Raw genomic sequence first — 20,799 nt, 5'->3', positions numbered from 1 at the left:
TTCCTTGAAATCAGAATCTGTGTTCAACAGTGTCTGGAGGTTCTGTTTTCTCTGGAGGGGTGGCGTGTTTGCTGCTTCTCCGTGCTGTCCAAATGGTAAACAGTCCCCGGAGTGAAAAGACAACAGCGATGAATGAGAAGTAGCTGGCATATATTGTGAACTGCAGAAAAAGGCACACAATTTCAGTGATGAGTGGGCATGGAAACACTTCTGAAGATATAACTTGACATTTTTCTGTTCAGACTGCTCACCTGTGGAATGATGCCCAGGCCCAGTCCTCTACTGTCGACCACCACAGAAGTAATGATCGTCTGTAGGACCAATGCCCCAAAGTTGTTCGCCCCAAAAACCAGTGCATATCTTTCCATTGTCAAATCAGCTGCAATCTGGTACCTAAAGAGAAGTGTTTGTATATTAAAATATTGTTTTCCTGTTCTGCCTGCAATAAAATTAGTTGGATTCTTGGGGCAAAACAGCCTCGTATAACACTCTTACATGGCTATTGTTATCAGCAGCATGTACAGGCACTTGAAAACAACGTAACTGATGTAGCAGACCCAGATGTTGCCAGTGAAGGTCATGAGGAAGAGCGCTGCTGACCCGAGTCCAGAGAAACCACCCAGGGCCAGCTCTCCCCACTGTTCCCATCTCACCTCAGTGAAGCCTATGCCATAGGCTGTTGCTGCACCTGCAAAACAAATTGATTTAGGATCATTATAGTAGGGGTGACTATGGAATAACCACTGAGGTTTGAGATCCGTCACCACGAGCTGTATAAGGTCATGTTTCCTTTTTAATCAAACATTCAACTTCAATATGGTAAACTAGTAGTATTTGATATGGCAGTCAAACTGATATGACAATGCCTACCCAACAGGTTGGACACTGCCTCCACACCTCCATTGTAGATGCTGAAGTTCTGAGAAGGTTGCACTTCCTCCCACAGCACCTGTGGGAATTTATAGAAAGTTATTACATGATTATACAAATAAAGTAAATGTAGCTTTAAAGTCACTTTATGGTTTACACCGATCAACCACAACATTAGAACCAAAGACAGGTGAAGTAAAATGATATTGACTGTCTCGTTACAATGCAGTGTGCTTCTCTGAAAACATTGGATCCTGCCATTCATATTCATGCCACTTGGACATGCACCACCCACCCAAACATCCTTGCAGACAAATTACGCCCCTTAGTGGCAACAGCACCCTCCCGAAGGAGTGGGCCTACCCACCAAGGAGGCATCGACCTAGCCCCCTATTCCCCAGATCCCAATCCGATCAAGCATTTAAAGGTCGTGCCAGAGCAAGTCCGATCCATGGGGGCCCCACCGTTGATTGGACTTGGCTCTGACCCCTGGAGGTATGGACACAGGATTCTGGGGGTGTCCTGTTTTGTCTGGCACCAGGGCATTGGTGGCAGATCCTTTGAGTCCTTTGGGTTGTGAGATTGGGCCTCGATGGAGCGAAACTTGTTCAAGCCTCCAAATCGCCCCAGACTCAATCTGGTCAAGCATCCAAGGGACATGCCAGAACAAGTCTGATCCATGGAGGCCCCACCGTAGATTAGACTTGGCTCTGACCCATGGAGGCATGGATACAGGGCTCTGGCTGTTGTGTCTGGCACCAGGGCATCAGTAGCAGATACTTTGATCCTTGTGGTTTTGCAAGATGGGTCTTCCATGGATTGGACATGTTCTGGCATGTCCTATGGATGCTTGAACGGAATGGACTCTGGGGACTTTAGGGGCCGGGTCAATTACTTGAGCTCTTTGTCACATTCCTTGGGCAATTTCTGAGCAGTTTTTAGGGTGAGGTGGGTCTGCACTGTCCTGCTGTGGGAAGCCACTGGCATTCAGGAGTGCTGTTGCCATAAGGCGGTGTACTTGGTGTTTGGGTTGTGTGTATGTCAAAGTGGCATCCACATAAATGCCATTTCCCAGCAGAACATTCACCTGTCAGTGGTTTTAATATTGTTCTTGATTGGTGTGTGTTACCTTTGCAACTGACCTGCACATAGTTGACAGTCTGGTTGTAGCCACAGGTGGCCATCGCCCACCACACTGACCAGTAGAGCAGCTGTCTGGAGGAATAGCACTGACGGAAGTCCCTCCACAGCTGGAGGAGGACTTTGCCACAGGTCTGTGTGCCAACTGACTCCCCAAGGTCCTCAACTTTAGGGTCTTTCTCATCCAGTCCTTCTCCTGTTTCATCCTCTGTTTCTCCTCTTCTCTCCACATTTTCATCTCTTACTCCTTCCTGGGAAACCTTCGATCCACTTGTGTGTTCTGTTGCACCCTCGGTTACTGTTTTCTTTCCGGTGTGTTTGCGGTGAAAGAACATGCTCTGCTGAGGCATTGGCAGAAGGCAGGAAGTGAAGAGAGCGATGGCGGTGAGAACTAGAGTAAATATTACGATGTTGTCGTAGGACATAAGGTTGAAGCTGACTAGCAGCTGGCCCAGCACAGAGCCCACTGTGTACCCCAGGAGCTGCACACTGCGGCTGTAAGAGGTGGCCTTCCGGTATCTCTTCAGATCCACCATACTGTAATGAAAAGCAAAATGTCATGCCTGTCCTAACAATGCAGAATTTAACAAGTTAGTGTCTTGCTCCACCCTTTGAGTGCATGACCTGTAGATGTAGGAGAAATAGGCCACCTCACTGGCTGTCACCACCCCGTAGAAGAACTGCATGGCCTGCATGGCAGATACACTGTACATCCAGCGAAGCATCGCTGTGGTGATGAAGAGGCTGGCGCACTGGAACACCACCACAGGCTTGTAGCGCAGCCAGTCCGTCAGCAGGAACACCGGCACCAGCACAGACAGGTAGGAGTATGTCCACACTGGGAAAATTTGATTGTTTACCTGATGAGGAAAAACGGGGGGATAAATTACTAAAGAGCCACTGTATGTAAGACATGAACTACACTGAACAAAAATATAAACGCAACACTTTTGTTTTTGCTCCCATTTCTCATGAGCTGAACTCAAAGATCTAAAACATTTTCCATATACACAAAAGACCATTTCTCTCAAATGTGGTTCACAAATCTGTCTAAATCTGTGTTAGTGAGCACTTCTCCTTTGCCGAGATAATCCATCCCACCTCACAGGTGTGGCATATCAAGATGCTGATTAGACAGCATTAATATTGCACAGGTGTGCCTTAGGCTGGCCACAATAAAAGGCCACTCTAAAATGTTCAGTTTATCACACAGCACAATGCCACAGATGTCGCAAGTTTTGAGGGAGCGTGCAATTTGCATGCTGACTGCAGGAATTTCCACCAGAGCTGTTGCCCGTGAATTGAATGCTCATTTCTCAACCATAAGCCTTCTCCAAAGGCGTTTCAGACAATTTGGCAGTACATCCCACCGGGCAATGAATGCGAAGGAGATGTGTTGCACTGCGTGAGGCAAATGGTGGTCACACCAGATACCAGGCACCCCCAATAAAGCAAAACTGCACATTTCAGAGTGGCCTTTTATTGTGGCCAGCCTAAGGCACACCTGTGCAATATTCATGCTATCTAATTGATTTTTCAACATATAAATGTAGTTTCTATAAGGCCAAAAAAGTAAGTGTATTAGGTATTTTGTGTTTCCTTGTTAAAGGATAAGAAAATGAAAACTCAGTCAATATCTACTCACCCCCAACCAGATGGAAGTTTCAGAGTCCACAAAGCAAACAACCCAATCCCCTAAACACCTGAAATAGATGGCCGATGTAATCCAAATCTCCAGAAGCCCAGAGATCCCAAATTGAGTTGAATCAACATTATTTACACCCTCAACACATGGTCAACCTACACTATAATAACGGTTTTATTTTAGCAGGAACAGTGACAATTTCAGCTTAAAGAAGGGTATAAACACAGTCTTTTCAAATCAATCTCAGGGCTTTCGGACACTTGAATTACGCCACACGACTGTATGGAGCCATTTTATGTTATCTTTTTTTGGTTGTTTTTTTACGTTTTAAAACATGTCCCCATCTACTTTAGTTGTTTTGGAGTTGTTTTTGCTGTGAAGCTCCAGAAATGTTTTATGGACTACAAAACTTCACCCAGCTTTCCATCGGCATGGCAAATTTTCATTTTTGGTCGAACTTATCCTTTAAAGCCACAAAACTGCAAAGGCAATGGCAAAGTCTGCTTCATATAATTATACTTTCATACCTGCTCTGTTGTCAAATTCTTGTCCGGTCCTGTCAGGTACGGGATGAGGAAAGGCTCCAGGGGTTTAACTGTGCTGAAGAATCCATATATGCACAGCAGAGTTGTGGGGTACCTCCAGTCGTCCCTCCACCTCTTGACTGCCTCCATCTTCGGCTCTTCTGCTTCTTTCAGGTATGTGTTATTTGTTTATATATATATGCATATTTCTCACCGTGCTCACCCTTCCTTTTGTAGCAAGCACCTGAAGTTGTCTAAGTGTTGAGGCTGGTTTGTCAATCAACAACCCGGTCAAAGAGCAGCAGCACCTTGGTGACCGTCCAGCTCTGATACACGTGTCACAAATAAAACAGGCGACCAGACAAATCTCAGCACTTTATCTTTAATATAACTCACTAATCAGTAGTAATTGCAGCTTTATTGAGCTGTTGTTGAGCTTCCTCAATAGATTTTTGTAGAGATATGAAGTTGTAGAGATATTATAGACAACACACATGGGTTTGTCAGCAACTTAAGTCATTGCTGAATCTTTCAGCTCTATTTTGGAGGCAATATGATGCTTATTTTTACACTCATTAGAGAAAAGAGTAATACTGTTGAATGATTCATAATTATCTTATTCCCCATGAGGAACAGAACAAGACTATAACAGTTTGTTGACCTTGCTCAGAAGCGTTCAGCAGAGATCACCTCCACACTGGGCTCTTGTTCCTTGGTATCTGTGAGCTCTGGACTACGTTGACTTGTGCAGGCGGTGTAGCTCCCTCGGATCAGAAACAGCACCGAGATGACAGCGTAGTAGCTTCCGTAGATAGTGAACTGCAGAGAAAGCCACCGTTGTCATTGCACTCTTGTTAAGAAGCAGGCCTCACCAAAAATGTCTGCATGCAACAGTGAATGATAACCACCAGGTGTCGCCCTGTCCTCACATGTTCTTACAGTTCACCTAGAGATGGTCAGTGATAAATATCTGTGCTGCCATTAAAATTGAAAAAGTCACAAAGTAATACAGACATACCTGCGTCACAATGTCCAGTCCCAGTACAGCTTCATCCACAACTATGAAGGTTAAAATGGTCTGCAGCAGAAGGGCCACAAACGTGTTGATCCCAAATGTCAGAGCATAGCACTGCATGGAGAGGTTGGCCGCTATCTGAAATCTAAAATAACAAAGTGCTTGTAATTTATGAGAGAACGTGGTTAGACTAGCATAGATATTTATAAGCAATGCGAAGTAAGCGTTTTCTGCTTTTCTTTGTATAGCATTGTAAAGGTTTAGGGCTTTGAGATGTTGGTTGGACAAAATAAGCAAATTGAACATCACTTTCTTACATTTTGACATAGTGATCCATCGTTTAATGGAAAAAAAACAACAGGCAGAGAGGTAAAAAATGAAAATAATGTGTAAAATAAACCAGACTTCTTTGTCAGTAAAGCTTGTTTTGCCGTTCTTTCATTAACAGAGAGGAATTTCTTTTGAAAAATCCACACTAACTCAGGATCGGAGGGGCAAGGGCGAAAAAAGTAAAAAGGGAACCACATTTGTGCAGGAGGGCACCAGCCCGCAGACAGTTGTGATATATTTATAGTGTAGAAAGGGCACTTTACTACGCTTTGTCCATTGGAAAGGCACCCTAGAGGGGACTATATATGTTTCATCTACCATAGTGGCATCAAAGAGGGCACTTGCATTTTTTCACACATGGGGGTGATCACACATATGGATTGCAGCTGAACTAATTTTCATTGTATTTTAATATGCAATGGCCCCCCAGTCCCCGAAGTACTACATACTCCCCATGCAGTGACTTGTTTGTGGGAACTTAATTTAGATCATGATCCCTGCAGTGAGTTCCTCCAAAGCTCCTACTCGTTCGGGAATGTTCGGTGGAAACACAGCTTAACACTGCAGATAAAAGTTTTATTTAGAGAAATTCTACAGTGAACTTACGTTGTGATGGTGATGAGAAACATGTAGCAGGACTTGAATATGACATAACCACCATAGCACACCCAGATACTGCTGGTGAACGCCATTAGAAAGACGGCACCCGTGGCTACAGCTGAGAACAACCCTAGTGCCAGCTCTCCCCACACGGTCCAGGTCACCTTGAGGTGGCCCACGGAGAAGGCTGCCGCAGCACCTGGCCCGTGGAAGAGAAAGACAAAAGTGATTTATCTGTCATTCCTGTGCACAACACCTCCACTGTGCATGTCCATTCTTGTTGTGATTCATCTATTAATCCTGACAACAACATTTCTTTTCTTGAATGTTGGTATTGATGGTAACACGGCCTCTAAACAAAACCCTAACGTGCACTGTAAGGGAAATTCTCCTTGTTGAGGTTGAGAGTTGCTAATTATCCGAAGAATTTGAGACTCGGTGTGATGAATGAGATCTCTTTAATACATGCAGCATGGAGAGAAGAAGTGTTCTCTGCAGTCTTCCAAATGTTTCCGACTTACAACAGAGAAGGGGTTGCATACTTTTACGACAGTTGTTAATCAATTTTCCCAAAACATTGATCCCCTGATGTTTGTGTTGATGGTGCTTCTCCCAGGGCAGAGTAACCCTTGTTGGTGTTTATTAGGACAGTAAATGTCATCCTATCTACCTTCCTGTAAACACCTCAGGCAGATAAAATTGGCCCTCATGTGACTTTCTGACCCTTACACCTTAAAGGGAAATCTCCCCTCCTCTCACATCCTGATATGTTCTCTACCGTACATTGATTGCTGAATTCAAAACTATTAATCTCTCACATTACACATGCCTTCACTGGCCTCCACAGCACCTGTCCATTATGATGAACCACTTCCACCTGGCTGCTGGAATCAACTATCAGCAATAATCAGAGAACCCATTACCTCCTAACGCTTTCTTCTTAATTGAAGCAATTACTCTTCTTCTTCTCAGGCTGAGCCAGGTTGAGAGTAGGCCAACAGGACCATGGCGCTGCCATTCCCTTTTAAAATCAATACAAATTTTACATTTAATCAGGTGTCCCATAGAGCCAAAAATAGCATGGTTGTTTCCTTTTAATTGCAACTTTTTATAGGACTATGTGCCATCAGACATGGAAGGTTTTAATAACATTGTTAAATTTTATTGTGGTCTATATAATGTGGTTGTGCTGCAATCTTCTGCCCCTCCCCTGTGTCATTTCCTGCTTCTGTGGTCCAAAAGCAACTTTCTCTTCTCGTCTCTTCTCTTTCTTTTGTTATTTCTCTTGTTATTTTGTCATTCTGCTTTTTGATAATGTCCAGTATGGAATGCCATTTTAGCCGATATGAAATAAATGAATAAATAAATAAATGGTTAAATAAGAGATTCACAGTGCTTAAGATAGTTCCAGGATGTTCTAAGTCCAATGTTTGGCAGTCTGTAGTTAATACACAAGTTATTGATTGATTGATTTACAGTACTGGGCTGCTATTACTTGCAGCTAACTTCTGGGAACTATTGAGAGGCTCCACGTTTCGTCATTTCTTTAAAAATAATGATCCATTGGAGTAAACAGAGATGATTCGACTCTCTCTGTTCGAGGGTTCTGGTTGATGCCAACTGACAAGAAGAAAATGGGAATAAAAAGTCTCCTGAAATAAATAAAAGTTCTCCTTTGAAAAATGAAGTTTTAAAAATAAAAACCTATTTATATTTTTATTGCCCCACTTATTTATTTTGGGAAATATTGCATAGGCATATTTATTTTTTTATGCATTTATTCAATATTTATTCAATATTGGAAGGTAATATTTTGACTCAAAATTACCTACAGTGGCCATATTCATTGTAATAATGGAGCATATAATGCAGTGCAATAGTGTGGCTTGTTGATGTGCTTTTTTGGACAATAATGGATGTATGCAGCACAGAAGAATAAGCCTTGGCAACACAGGATATATGATTATTCGATGGGGTTTGCTGACATTAAGAAAAATATAGAATATTTCCAGACTTAATTTATTAATTTCTCTACACGATGATACCAGATCAGACTGAGTGAGCTCGGAGATAGGAACCTTTTTCTCTCTTACACACACACACACACACACACACACACACACACTAACAACCAGTCTTACCCACTAGAGAGCACGCAGCTTCTACACCTCCGTTGTAGATGGACGATGTGGCAGATGGTTCTATATGGTTCCACATCAGCTGGATGTAGTTGAAAATCTGCACATAGCCAGCTGAGGCCAGAGCCCACCACAGGGACCAGTAGATTAAATGCCTGCATGGTGGGCATAATTAAAACACATTATCATCATGATTGTAACTAGAAGGCTTTTAATTCTATCTAATAAAGTAATACTATGTAAATGCATTCTAGGAAAACATTGAATGATCATACAGGACAAGAGGTGTGTGCTCAGCAGATCTACATTCAAAGTGTAATGTGTATTGAAAAAAAAATGTGAAAAAGTAAATGCCTGGAAGAATACGACTCCTTGAAGCTTTGCCAAAGTAGATGGGCCGCGGAGGCTACATTTTCCCCTCGGCACCAGCCAGTACTGCCATCATGCTCCATCTTCTCTCTCTCCGAGCCAGCTTCGTCCTTATACATCACCGGCTCCTCAGACCCATTCGGTCCCGGCGGCCCCTCCTGCTGGGACTGCAGGCCCACAGCTGCAGCCTCTCTGCCTTTGAAGAACAGGCTCCTCTGGGGCATGGGCAACCAGAAGGAGATGAGAAAAGCCATGCTTACAATCCCCAGAGTGATAGCATTGAGGTAGAAGTAGTCCACTCCTGTTGATTAGAGCTCATCAGTGCTTGCTCAAATTTTGGAGTTAGTTCAGTGCAGGTCCTTTATAATTTTCTTTACAGTGAATTTTGTTATGCCCTCATCTTAATGAGGAGAGAATATAGGGAAAATAATATTTATATTTATGTTTATTATAGGCTAGGATACCCTACCTGCCAGGGAGATGAGCATTTGGCCCAGGCTGGCACCAAATGTATATCCAGCCAGCATGGCACTCCGCAGGTAACCAGTGGCTCTTTGGTAATTCTCAACTGGAATCACACTGTAAATGTAGGAGAAGTAGGCCACCTCTGAGGACGTCACAACAGCATAGTTGACCTGTTGATTGGACGCAACAGTTGAGATTTCAGTCTTTTTAACAGCAGGACTGAAGTCTTCTGAATTATTTGAGAAATATATGTTGGATTTTCAACAATCGCTAACTGTGTTTCAATGGACCTGAAGGAAGGTCATGGCAGGCAGACCCGGGGCAAAGCAGAGCAGGATGTAGTTGGTGACCAGGAAGAGCCCCTGCAGCATAATGAGGGGTTTATGCCTCAGGAAGTCAGTCAGGAGGAAAATGGGGAAAAGGAACGCCAGGTAGGAGTATGTCCAGATAGGGAACAGCTGGTTGGTCACCTGTGGGGAAACAACAAGCACCAGAGAACAAGATGCTGATCCTGGCATGCCTCTCTCTCATATCAGGGGCATGCATATCTCATCATCAATCAAAACAGAAGAGCGGTTGATGTCATAGAAGTACTCCTAATAAAAGACACCAACTGTAAATGAATTCTGTGTTCAGGACTATGTATGTGTCTGCCATTCTTACCACTTCTTCAGAGATGTTCTTGTATGGTCCAATTAGGTATGGTGTGAGGAAGGGCTCTGCTACTCTGCAGTTTGCAAAAAACCCATAGAGGGACAGGAGTGCGGTGGGATAAATCCAGCTGGAGGACTCCAGCTTGGCCCAACACGCCATGCTTTTACCTGAGAAGAATCTCCCAGGGATCTTCTTTGGTATTTATTTCCAGGAGTGCTACCTGAAAACCTTGGTCTTAATTTTTAGTCTGACTACCTGACCTATCCCTTAAGTGCAAGTGAGTGTTCCTCGGAGCAATTTATCTTTATGATCTGCACGTGCCTTTGTCACAATTCATTAACAATAGACTTTGAACTGTTAGGAAACAGAAGGATAGCCGTGAGTTGATGAAATGAGGCTTTCTTCAGGTACATGCCTCTGATAGATTATATCAAACAATTAAACAAAGAGAAACGTGTTATTGTTAAGCAGAGGCGGGCAAATTGAGTTCAGAAATAAGATGACTCCACTTCTGCAGCAAAGTAATTAGTAAATGATTAATCAATTCTCGAAAAAGAAATATGTCAACAGCTGTAAAAACAGTTTAACATTTAACATTTAAATATGAAAATATTAGAATTACTCACCATATACAACCCAAACAAGTTGTAAGGGGAGGTCCTTGAGTCCAAAAAAAAAAAAAGCAATAAGCAGCTGAACAGACCTTGTCATATTATTTATCATATATTATTATTCATATTTTGTTTCTTTTGAGTATTTGAAAATATACTAAAAATTAAACAGCAAGGAAACTTCTGGACATTATTGATGCCTTGGGATTATTAGAAGAGACCCCCTAGCTTATTTTTCATTTAATTAATTTATTTTTTGTTTGTCTGTTGATATATACTTTTGTTTACATTCTGTGCTCCGTTCTCTTCAGAGCAAAACATCGATGTATTATCTCCATCCATTGTAGTACAAGTTTCAAAATAAAAGGGAAGAAGCCTCCTGAGCTGTTGAGATCTTATCTTCGTACTACGCATGCGTCGTGACTGCATGTGCCGCGAGTGTGTCGCCATAGCAACGCTTTGTTGATAGGTGATGTGAAGTAGCTAGCTAACCCAAACACATGGAAACATGAGACTAAAGCGGTTCCTTCTCAGATATTATCCACCAGGTAAAACAAATAATTTCATTACTCAGAGGTGTCCCAGCTGTAACGTCACTTAGTCTGAAGGGAACGTCCCGCTGTTGTAGAGGACTGTTTTCAACTTTGACAACAATTTACTCTATGCTAACATTACTAGCTCCAACACCATGTTGGTTATCGTTAGCCGAGTGAATGCTAGTTTAGCCGACATGAATAGCCGCTCCTGGTTTAAATTGTTTTTCTGCTGTCAGGTATAATCCTGGAATATGACAAAGGAGGACAATTGAGGACCAAATCAATCGACCTTTTGGATTTGACTCCAGAGTGCGTGAGTTGTATCATATATTGTAACATTTATGAACTTAGCCAACAGCACAGTGGCTAATTGATAAGTGTGATGTCATAATAACTGTGTAGGAGCAGGCTACCATTGAGGCCACTGAGGTCATGTCCTCAGTATTTTTTTCTGTGTCTTTGATATGTAAATACATTCATATATTTGGTAAGACTTTATAATATCTATCATATCATTAAAATAAACAATTATATATAATAAAAAGGGCAAATTCATAGTTAATTAAACTTTATTTAACAGTTATTTCACTGTTGACAAGCAATGAAATGCTTTATAAACGACTTATAAGCAATTGTTTATTGGAAAGTTGCAATTGATGTTCATAATAATAAATACGGTGTGGTTCATTTATAAACATTATTTGGATGAGTTGCAACTGATGTTTTTAACCTTTACAATTACTTAATAAAAGTCATTTTATCACTTTTATGACATTTTATCGCATTTTCCCCACCATGCAGAACCAACCCAGAGGAGCTGGTGGCAGAAATCAGGCGATCAGAGCCTCTGATCACAGACTCCCGGGCTGATCAGGTCAAACAGCTGATTGTTCGACTTCAGCAGAAACAGGGGCAGCATGACCACCACAGGTTCTGTTTCATGAAGGTCAGACATAAAACTGATACTGGCATTACTGGTCAATAATAAATAAATCAACACAGTGATATAGTATCTATAAAGTAGCTCTTGGTGAAGACATCCATTCATTCATTTTCCATGATTATTCCATCTTTCTGTACAGCTGTGTTTTTATATTACACACAGGCAGGAGAAAAGATTTTGGATCAACATCAGCTGATTACTGCAGTACATTAGTTAATTGTTTTTTGTTCTTTGTGAATGTTCTGTACATATGTGGACAGTGAGGAGTTTTGAGTAGTGAAATATGCCAGTGCTCAGAAGAGGCACTAGAGAGCAGCAGTGGTTAGGTTACTATGTTTTAAAAATTAGAAACATGCCAACAGTCTGCCTGATAACATGATACAGGTGCTGCATGAGTGTCTTAGCGTCTTGAGGAATACACATGACTTAATTGGTACGAGGTTAGGGTGGGTTAGGGGGCAGTAAGTCAGAGGATAGTCATGAAACTGGTGAGAGATTGTTCTGCATAAGGAGAGCAAATCCTTCCCCCACTGCAGAGTGTCGTGGCAACTGAAAATCAGTCACTTGTCTAGTGCAGATGAGAGTTGGCCAAAACACCAAGTTTGACACAATATTTCTTTTCTAGAAGTTCTTTATTGCTGGCAGACAAGAGGCACACCTCAGCAGCTCATAGATGATGACTAAAGAGAGGCAGTCTTTCCTCCTGCTTTATAATTGCAAGACCAATACACAATTGCAGCGGTCACAAGGTTACATGTGAACTCACTTGAAATAACATTCTCACCATTTCCACATCCACCTCAAATTAAACAATAGCATATTAATAATTAACATATACCTTCTTTCCATAGGTAATGTGTTATACATCAACCATTGTCAGAACATATATCCCCAGAGGTCACACAGTAGAGGTTAAAAAAAAGCCTTCAGGATGAACTCCTTAACTGAGTTCTTACCTACATTAGTTTTTACAGCCCTCTATATCACATATGCTCGACAACCGACTATCACAAAACAGAAACCAAAGGAGGCCCACAAACATAAGTTTCCACACTACACACATATGAATGTTACACAGTATTTGTTAGATTTCATATGCAAGAATAACATATCAAAATAATTAAGTGACATTCGAGAATTTCCCTCACAAGAGCCAGGAGGGAGAGGTCTTTCCTTTACATCAAAGTCAGAGGAATTAAATATGGGCACTTCATGGGTAATCTTAAAGATGAATGAAGTAAATAACTACAATGCCTTGGAGGTTATTTTTCCTCATCTCTCTGGTCTTTTTTTGCAGGAGCTCAAGGCACACATACTGCCTCTGACAAATGTTGCCTTTGACAAATCAGGGTCAAGGTAGGTTTATCTGCAACACACAAAAGTCTGGCACTGTGGAGTTCAGGAAAAGCAATGTATTTTTGTTGTTGTTGTTTATTGTTCTCTCTAACACTCTGCAGGTTTATAACTGGGAGCTATGACAGGACATGTAGAGTTTGGGACACAGCCTCAGGCAGAGAGCTGCACACGCTGGAGGGTCACAGAAACGTGGTGTATGCGATTACCTTCAACAACCCCTATGGGTAATGAGCTGTGTCAGCAAAACCTTAACAGCAACTGAGAACATTGCTCTACGTACTTAGCCTTTCAGAGAGGCTGTTCATCTTACAAATGACGTTTTCTTTGCTTTGTTTTATCTTTCTGAAACTTAGAGACAAGATCGCCACCGGCTCTTTTGATAAGACCTGCAAACTGTGGTGTGCTGAGACGGGCAAATGTTTTCATACCTTTCGCGGACACATGGCAGAAATAGTATGTATGACAGACTGGTTAAGTGAAAATTATAAATGTTTTTGATTATTTTTTGCAGTGCTGCACAAGTAATCAAACTATACTATAGGCTGCTCTATAAAGGGCTTTACCGTTAGGCCCAGCTGAGCATTTAAATTGCATATATTAATGCTTTTACTTTGGTGTTATGTTCAGTGCTTTGTTAATAGATCAGTCTGCCAAATCCCTTTTGGCTCTGTGTCAGAGTATTGTGTGGTTGTATTGTGTAGGTGTGCCTGGCGTTCAACCCCCAGAGTACACTGGTGGCCACAGGCAGCATGGATGCCACTGCCAAGCTGTGGGATGTGGAGACTGGGGAGGAGGTGGCCACTCTGACTGTGAGTTATCTTTTCTTTACTTACTATATCCCAATGCCCCTCTTTCTCCTTTTTCTGATATGACTCACATTCATTCATTAATAATGCATCGATTAACTTTTCATTCACTACTAAGAGTAATTACTCCTTAATTGAGTGTTGTTACTCCTGCTGATGGCCGGCACTTTTTCTACCCCACATATCCACCCCTGATCTGGTGGGAAATGTAGCTGTAACTCTTTAATAATAACTCTCATAACCCCCTCTGAGGGAAGCAGTGCGCTCTCTTTGATGTACAAACTGCACGTGGGTTCGTGGTGTGACTGGTTGGTCGGCTGGCTCTGTCTCAGTCAGAAGCAACACTCTGCAGCTCTCTCTGTTCTTTCACTTCTTCACACCACGGAGAATCAATCACGCTGACAGCAGTCAATTGAGCACTGAATCTCGAGCATATGCTTATTTTTATTTATTCATATCAAGAATTCAAGAGTCTACCCTTTAGGCTTAGGTCTGTATGTTTGTTTGAATAAATAATATTGGCTTGTTGATGTGCATTTTCATCCATACGGGCACATAGAAGGAGAGGGGGTTTGAAAGAAAAAAGAAATTAGTCAGTGAGGGATCATGCTGTCTTTTGATTTCCTCCAGGGTCACACTGCGGAGGTCCTCTCTCTGTGCTTTAACACAGTGGGAAATCAGCTCGTCACTGGCTCCTTTGACCACACAGTTGCTATATGGGATGTTGCTTCAGGAAGGTCAGACGTCGTCACTGTTATTTAAATGTGTGCATCGACGTGTGTGCGTGTGTCATCAGTTATACTATACAGTGCATGCATTGATTCGCACCTAAACATTCTGCGTACAGGAGTGCACAGCTGACCGCTGTGTTTTCTGTTTTGTTTTGCTTTGTTTTTCAGACGTGTCCACGCTCTGATTGGTCACAGGGGGGAAATCAGCAACGTTCAGTTTAACTGGGATTGCTCTCTCATAGTCACAGGCTCCATGGACAAAACCTGCAAGGTGAACTATGATGCAATTGTGTTCGCTAGTTGCATGTTTTTTTTTTTATTTAACTCCATTTCAACAAAATAATTCTGCAAAAATGTCCCTTTACAGACTAGAAATATATGTTTTGACTACAGCAATATAGTCCTTTATTTATTTAGCATTTTAAGCTTGTCATTCATATCCACCCTCCTCCTTTTCACACTCTCCGTCTCTCTCCACCTCCTGTCTCTGAGGTCTCCATTATTTAAAGGAGCAAAAATTAAATCCTAATTCCTTAATTATGCCAAGATGAGTCATGCTCACAAGTAAGAATTATCCACCTCACTGCATTCCTCTGGGGGAGATGGTTAAAGTAACGCCACATAAGAAGGCTAACAGCTACATGCGAGCACATTTCATGAGGCTGCATACAGTATGTGTTTTGTTCACACGTGTGTGTCCTAGTTTTGGTGCTCATGTGTTTTCTGCCTGTGTGTGTGTGTTTATAATCACGTCACTCAGATTGTTCTGTGTTACATGTGTATGTATTTGCAGTTGTGGGACACAGGCAGTGGGAAGTGTGTGGCCACCCTAGTTGGACACAAAGAAGAGGTGCTGGATGTGTGTTTTGATTTAAGTGGTCAGCTCATTGCTACTGCGTCTGCTGATGGTGAGACCAACATGTCATTTACTTAGAGTTAACATTACTTGTTAAGTTATGTAAGTTACACTATTATAGTATTATATGTCTTTAAATACAGTATACATACATATACAGTAGGCTGTACATACTGTATACATATATAATTGTTTATGTTTTTGGTGTACAGTGAATACTATTTTCATGTCTTATCCTTAGGGACCCTGCTCTGCATGTTTTAGATGTTCCCCTACTCCAACATGCCTGATTCAAATAATCAGCTTGCCTGATAACGACCCATTCATTTGACTCAGGTGTGGTGAGACAGGAAACATCTAAAACAAGCAGGGCAGGGGCCCGAGGAGATTATAAAAATGCCGCACCAGTTCATTTCTTATTTAGGATTTTTTATTTTTACACATTTTCACTTTTCCTCTTGATCACATGCCTGAGGTTTACTTTAAAGCAACATAATGTAGAAATTGCCATTTTGTGCGATCTTGCACGCCCCACAATTTCAACCTTGTCATAAATATAAATCCCAGGTCTGTAACAATTTGTCAGATGTAATGTAGGTGCTAACTACAAACAATATTCATTACATCATAACAGTGTCATGTGTTGAAAACTTGTATGTTGAAGTAAACATGTATGTAATGCTGTGATCCTACCCTCTCACTGAAGTTACATAGTGCAGAAACAAGTGATGGGGGGCTGAGACAGAGACACCATTCACACTATTACAAGACACTGTACCATCAACATGATTCTGAAGCTGATATTTTAGGTGAAAAAGTTACATAATGTTGCTTTAAAATTGCAAAAATATTTTTTTTCTCCCTTTTGCCATGAATCTTGGCTATGTTTTTATGTGTTGGGTATCCGCTGGTTCCTAAGGCAACATGCAACAAAATCAACATTGTGACATCTTAAAAGAGTACAGTGCGTGTACACCAACACTCCTGCCTGTTCCTCCTTCTGTCAGGTACAGCGCGAGTGTTCAGTGCAAACACACATCAGTGTCTCACGACCCTAGAGGGCCACGATGGAGAAATCTCCAAGGTAAGTCACATGCCCCTAAATGGCTTCTCTGCCATAGCCTGTGAAAAGTTGTTTTATGTCACCACAGAGAGCCAAAGTCTCGCCCCATCTGCTGCTAGTTTTTGTTTTACAAGCCTCTGTTCTGTAATACAGCTTTTTATTATTATTTTTTTTGCTTTTTGAATAGAACTTGAGTACTTTGTCTCTTGTTATTATCTATCATGTAAAATTCTAACATCTTCTCAGTTTAACAAAGATATAACAAGGAGTCTATAAGATTAGTGTAAGAGCTGTACGGTCACAAAACCATTGCACATGTTTCAGCTTTTTAGAGCCACGCATTGTATAATGAAGGCTAGTGGAGCAGAGAGTAGCAGAGAAATGAGTCACTACCTAGGTTTTCTAGACTATTTCATTAGAATTGTTTTATTTATTATTTATGGCTAAATCTAAATGAATAGGAAACAGCAGGGACCACATTTACTTCCTGTCAAACTTGTATATCAATGGACATGATAACAGAAAATTTAATTTAATAATGCTATTTTTTAAGAACTTTAATCTGACCATCATTTCCCAGACATGTTTGGGTGTAAGTATTATTACAATTGGCCATGAGGCAAAACCACAAGTTAACGGATGCACCAGGCTACAAGCAGGCGTGAAAGGGTTTGTGATTTTGGTTAACATGGTGGATGTTGCTCAATCACTATATCTGCTGGGCAGCGCTGCAAATAGGATATCGCCTGTACTTGCCTTGTTAACATGGGATAAACTGTGATGCTGAAGTGTAGGGACAGGAGTCCAGGCTTCAGGCTGTTTTGTGCTCACTGTGTCACATGGTAAAGCTCAGCAAGTAGGACACAGGACTGTAGTGATGCTTCCGTTGATCTGACTAATTGAATCTTTGGGCTCCAAACTAGATGTCAGTATTTTCTACATGAGAAATCACAAATACCATCTGTCATCCCTGACCCTACAGTAAGTGAGCGTGCTTTGACCTTGTGTTATTAGCCTTTGAACTCAGGGCACCAAATGTTGTACCCGTGCCATCACATGTAGTCACACGCCCTTAAAAAGAGCCTTTAACCCAGTGTAACACGGCTTTGAGTCCAACAAACACACACTTTGTTATAAGGTGTTTTTTTTGACCCCGCACTGACCTTGTACTTTAATGCGAGTGATTTTACCCATTAACCATTCTCCAGGTGTTTTGCTCTGCATAAGTGTGTGTGTCCTGCAGGCTCTGCCTGCCTAGGTTTCTGTGTACGAGGGGCTGAGAAGTTGCATCTGTTTACTGACACACATCAGGCAGTCAGTCAGTCATAAATAGGCTGGATGGAGGATCATTCCAGAGGATTATGACACTAATCTCTGCCTAACAGGACACCTCTCCCCCTCCTCTCCATGCTTCTTAACCATGACCATGATTTTCTTTTTTCCCCCCATCGGCCTCTCCCTCTATTTCTCGCTGTAAGCTGTTATTTTAAAATGTGTCTCAGTATGCCACCTCTAATTAATTCACCGTTGAGCATTTTCTGGTTTTAAATCTGTGAAATATGAATGGTAACTTGTTAATGACTGATTCTTAAGACCTGAATGCATGTTTCTACAATGTCACGTCAGGAATCCACAAGGCCTTTTGTTTTCAAATATTTTGTCCCCTCCAGAAGGAAAAATCCTTTCCATCTTGGTCGCTGCATTAGCTTTATTCTTGCACTGAATGCCAGCGTAACGTTTGCACACAAGATTTTTCATAATCCAAATGTCACATTATTGTGAAATGTGTGGGGCACATTGACAGCACAGTGTTTCAAAGCTGAAGAGAAAAGATGGCTGAGTAAACGGCACATTTGTGGCGCCTGGTAGAAAAACGTGTATTGATATTACACTAAGTACCTAACACGGCTGCAAATGGCAATTATTTTCAATACCGATTAGTCTGTCAAATATTTGAACAATTCATTAATTTTCTATGATAAATGACAAAGAAAAACTGAAATCCTTACATATAAGAAGCTGGAACCAGCAAATGTTTGCAATTTCTGCTTACTAAAATACTTGGTGATCAGTTTTCTTTCGATCGACCAGTCAATTAATCAAGTAATTATTACAGTCCTAGTACCTAACCTATTACCTATACCTATTTTTCTTCTACAAACAAGATGGCGAAGGTTAAACAGTCTCGTAGCTGAATACATGCACATCCCATGACTACAACCTAGTGACCACGTGATGAAGAGACTGAGGCAATGGTGGATAAAATGACAAATACACATCTCTGTGACCACACATTATTGCCCAGTTCATCCATGTGTTTTCTATACCTACTCTATGTGCAGAGTAAGGGGCAAGCAAAATGGTGGAATAACCAATGAGGCCATTTTTATACAATTTATTTCTTAATTTGGAGATATGATGAAGTAGATGACACATACGTTTTTAAAGAAAGTTGAATTTTTGGACAATGACTGCTTGAGGCAGACCTACAAAGTGTTAAACCATCATGATGTCTCCCACTGGATTGTGAGCGACTGTTTTGAAGCGCTGAGTTTAGCATTATGGCATTTTGGAGCCAGAAGTGACCGTAATTGTACGAGAGGGTGGAGTGGGGTACAATACTGACTGGATCTGACTGAGAACCCCAGGAAGTGCCATTGTAGTGACATGGCAATCGCAAGGTAGCCACTCCTTGAAGCATATCCTGCTTTATTGTCTATTTTATTCCAAACTGGACCATAATTTACAAAATGAACATCATGCTGCGTTGAAGAAGAGATGTTCATTTTCTCATAGGCTTACATACAATCAGACTTCTTTTTGAAACCAGTGAAGTCACCCCTAAAGAACATGGTACCTTGGGTTATGCATCCATCAACAGCACACATAAAAAAATCAAGCAATCTTAGTATGTATGCTGACAACTTTGAATATAGATAATTTTGTAACTTTTGCAGTGTGAACCCACTATTTAGGAAATGAGGTTAGACTTCTAATGTAATATGAAATTGGGGCACAGCTTTAGTCTTGTTTATTTATACATCTTTCTCATCGTATCCTCTCTCCTGAATGTTTTCTTTTCCCCTCTTCGTCCATTTAAAACTGTTTTTATTCCATTTCTGTACCTGCCAGTGCTCCCACTCTCATCTTCTTCCGCCCGTCTTCTATCTTTGTCAGCTTCTTCTCTCGTCAGTTTCCATTTCCTGTCTATGGTCGCTCCTTGGTGCTCAGTTTAGAGTTTTAATAAAAACACACTTTACTTTCATGGCCATCTAGAGCCAGCTTCATTTAATCATCCCTGCCTTTACCTCACTGTTGGGATATAAACCCATTCTGGGAATGATAACCCCGGGATCTAACACAATCAGCCTCAGCAATGATTTTCATAATACTCAACTGGAAAACCTCATCACTGTGTGGCGCCACTGGTGCCTTGATCCTCCTTAAGTATTTAAAGTTGAATGACCTCTGTGGGATAATGCTGCTGAGGTGGTGAAATTGCTCTAAACTCACTCATTTTCCCCTGCCTTTGTCACCTAGTCACTTCTGGCATAATCTATTTTTCAGCAGTCTCCCTCTTGCCCACTTTATCACTCATGTAGCACACACTCATCCAACTCTGAATAAGACTAACACGCCTGTCTCTCTTGGTAGATCTGTTTCAGCCCCCAGGGCAGCAGGGTCCTGACTGCCAGCTCAGACAAGACAGCTCGTCTGTGGGATGTTCAGTCAGGTGTCTGCCAACAAGTTCTGGAGGGACACACTGACGAGATCTTCTCCTGTGTTTTCAACTATGAGGGCGACGCGATCATTACAGGTATACACTGTCCACAAACACACACACAGTGTTGAAATGTAGCTTTGAGCAGCTCCTCTCTAGCCTTTAGAAATGCTTAATTGCACTTGTTTGTGTTTGTGCTCTCCTGCAGGTAGCAAGGATAACACATGTCGGATCTGGTACTGACCCTTCCCTTGACCATGCTGAAGCTCAGGCAGACATGACAAGGACACAATGATCAATTTGTGTCGAGCGTTAATGACCCACTATCAAATAACCTGCAGTCACAGTGAAGTAAAAGTCATTAAAAGGTTAAAGTGGATCGTCGCTGATTATATAATTTGTCTCTTTATGTGCCTCGTGTTACTG

General features: G+C 41.6%; 3 protein-coding genes and 1 long non-coding RNA gene across 4 annotated transcripts; 2 read left to right on the top strand and 2 right to left on the bottom strand.

Annotated features, from left to right (window-relative positions):
• Position 1: 1 nt before the first annotated feature.
• On the bottom strand, positions 2-4,329 carry slc19a3a (solute carrier family 19 member 3a; the record flags this gene model as incomplete). Its single annotated transcript, XM_084351349.1, has 7 exons — positions 2-160; positions 252-393; positions 496-688; positions 871-949; positions 2,013-2,547; positions 2,635-2,870; positions 4,183-4,329. 7 exons carry the CDS (start codon positions 4,327-4,329, stop codon positions 11-13), a joined length of 1,482 nt encoding a protein of 493 aa, XP_084207475.1. The 3' UTR covers positions 2-10.
• Positions 30-462, top strand: LOC311256355. Its single transcript, XR_014622485.1, has 2 exons — positions 30-95; positions 243-462. It is a non-coding gene; the product is annotated as an uncharacterized lncRNA (long non-coding RNA).
• A 516-nt stretch (positions 4,330-4,845) lies between the features above and the next one.
• On the bottom strand, positions 4,846-9,909 carry slc19a3b (solute carrier family 19 member 3b; the record flags this gene model as incomplete). Its single annotated transcript, XM_084351045.1, has 8 exons — positions 4,846-4,998; positions 5,198-5,339; positions 6,131-6,323; positions 8,266-8,417; positions 8,617-8,932; positions 9,101-9,266; positions 9,387-9,566; positions 9,760-9,909. The coding sequence occupies 8 exons, from the start codon at positions 9,907-9,909 to the stop codon at positions 4,846-4,848; spliced, it is 1,452 nt and encodes a 483-aa protein (XP_084207171.1).
• An 893-nt stretch (positions 9,910-10,802) lies between these two features.
• On the top strand, positions 10,803-20,752 carry daw1 (dynein assembly factor with WDR repeat domains 1). The gene is made up of 13 exons (XM_084350259.1): positions 10,803-10,909; positions 11,134-11,206; positions 11,699-11,843; positions 13,138-13,196; positions 13,298-13,420; positions 13,550-13,649; positions 13,898-14,005; positions 14,633-14,739; positions 14,902-15,004; positions 15,527-15,641; positions 16,597-16,673; positions 20,307-20,469; positions 20,582-20,752. The coding sequence occupies exons 1-13, from the start codon at positions 10,870-10,872 to the stop codon at positions 20,614-20,616; spliced, it is 1,248 nt and encodes a 415-aa protein (XP_084206385.1). The 5' UTR covers positions 10,803-10,869; the 3' UTR covers positions 20,617-20,752.
• Positions 20,753-20,799: the final 47 nt, after the last annotated feature.

Source organism: Pagrus pagrus, assembly GCF_965226575.1.
Source record: "Pagrus pagrus genome assembly, chromosome: 4".
Classification (NCBI taxonomy): domain Eukaryota; kingdom Metazoa; phylum Chordata; class Actinopteri; order Spariformes; family Sparidae; genus Pagrus; species Pagrus pagrus.
Note: the sequence above shows the minus strand (reverse complement) of the source record. Positions and strands in the feature narration are given on the sequence as shown.

Bases quoted from the DNA above. Each gene is read 5' to 3' on its own strand.
- daw1 (XM_084350259.1), top strand. From the start codon at position 10,870: ATGAGACTAAAGCGGTTCCTTCTCAGATATTATCCACCAG. The intron at 11,207-11,698 runs GTGCGTGAGTTG...CCCACCATGCAG, and splicing joins CTTTTGGATTTGACTCCAGA to AACCAACCCAGAGGAGCTGG. The intron at 13,650-13,897 runs GTATGTATGACA...TGTATTGTGTAG, and splicing joins GCGGACACATGGCAGAAATA to GTGTGCCTGGCGTTCAACCC.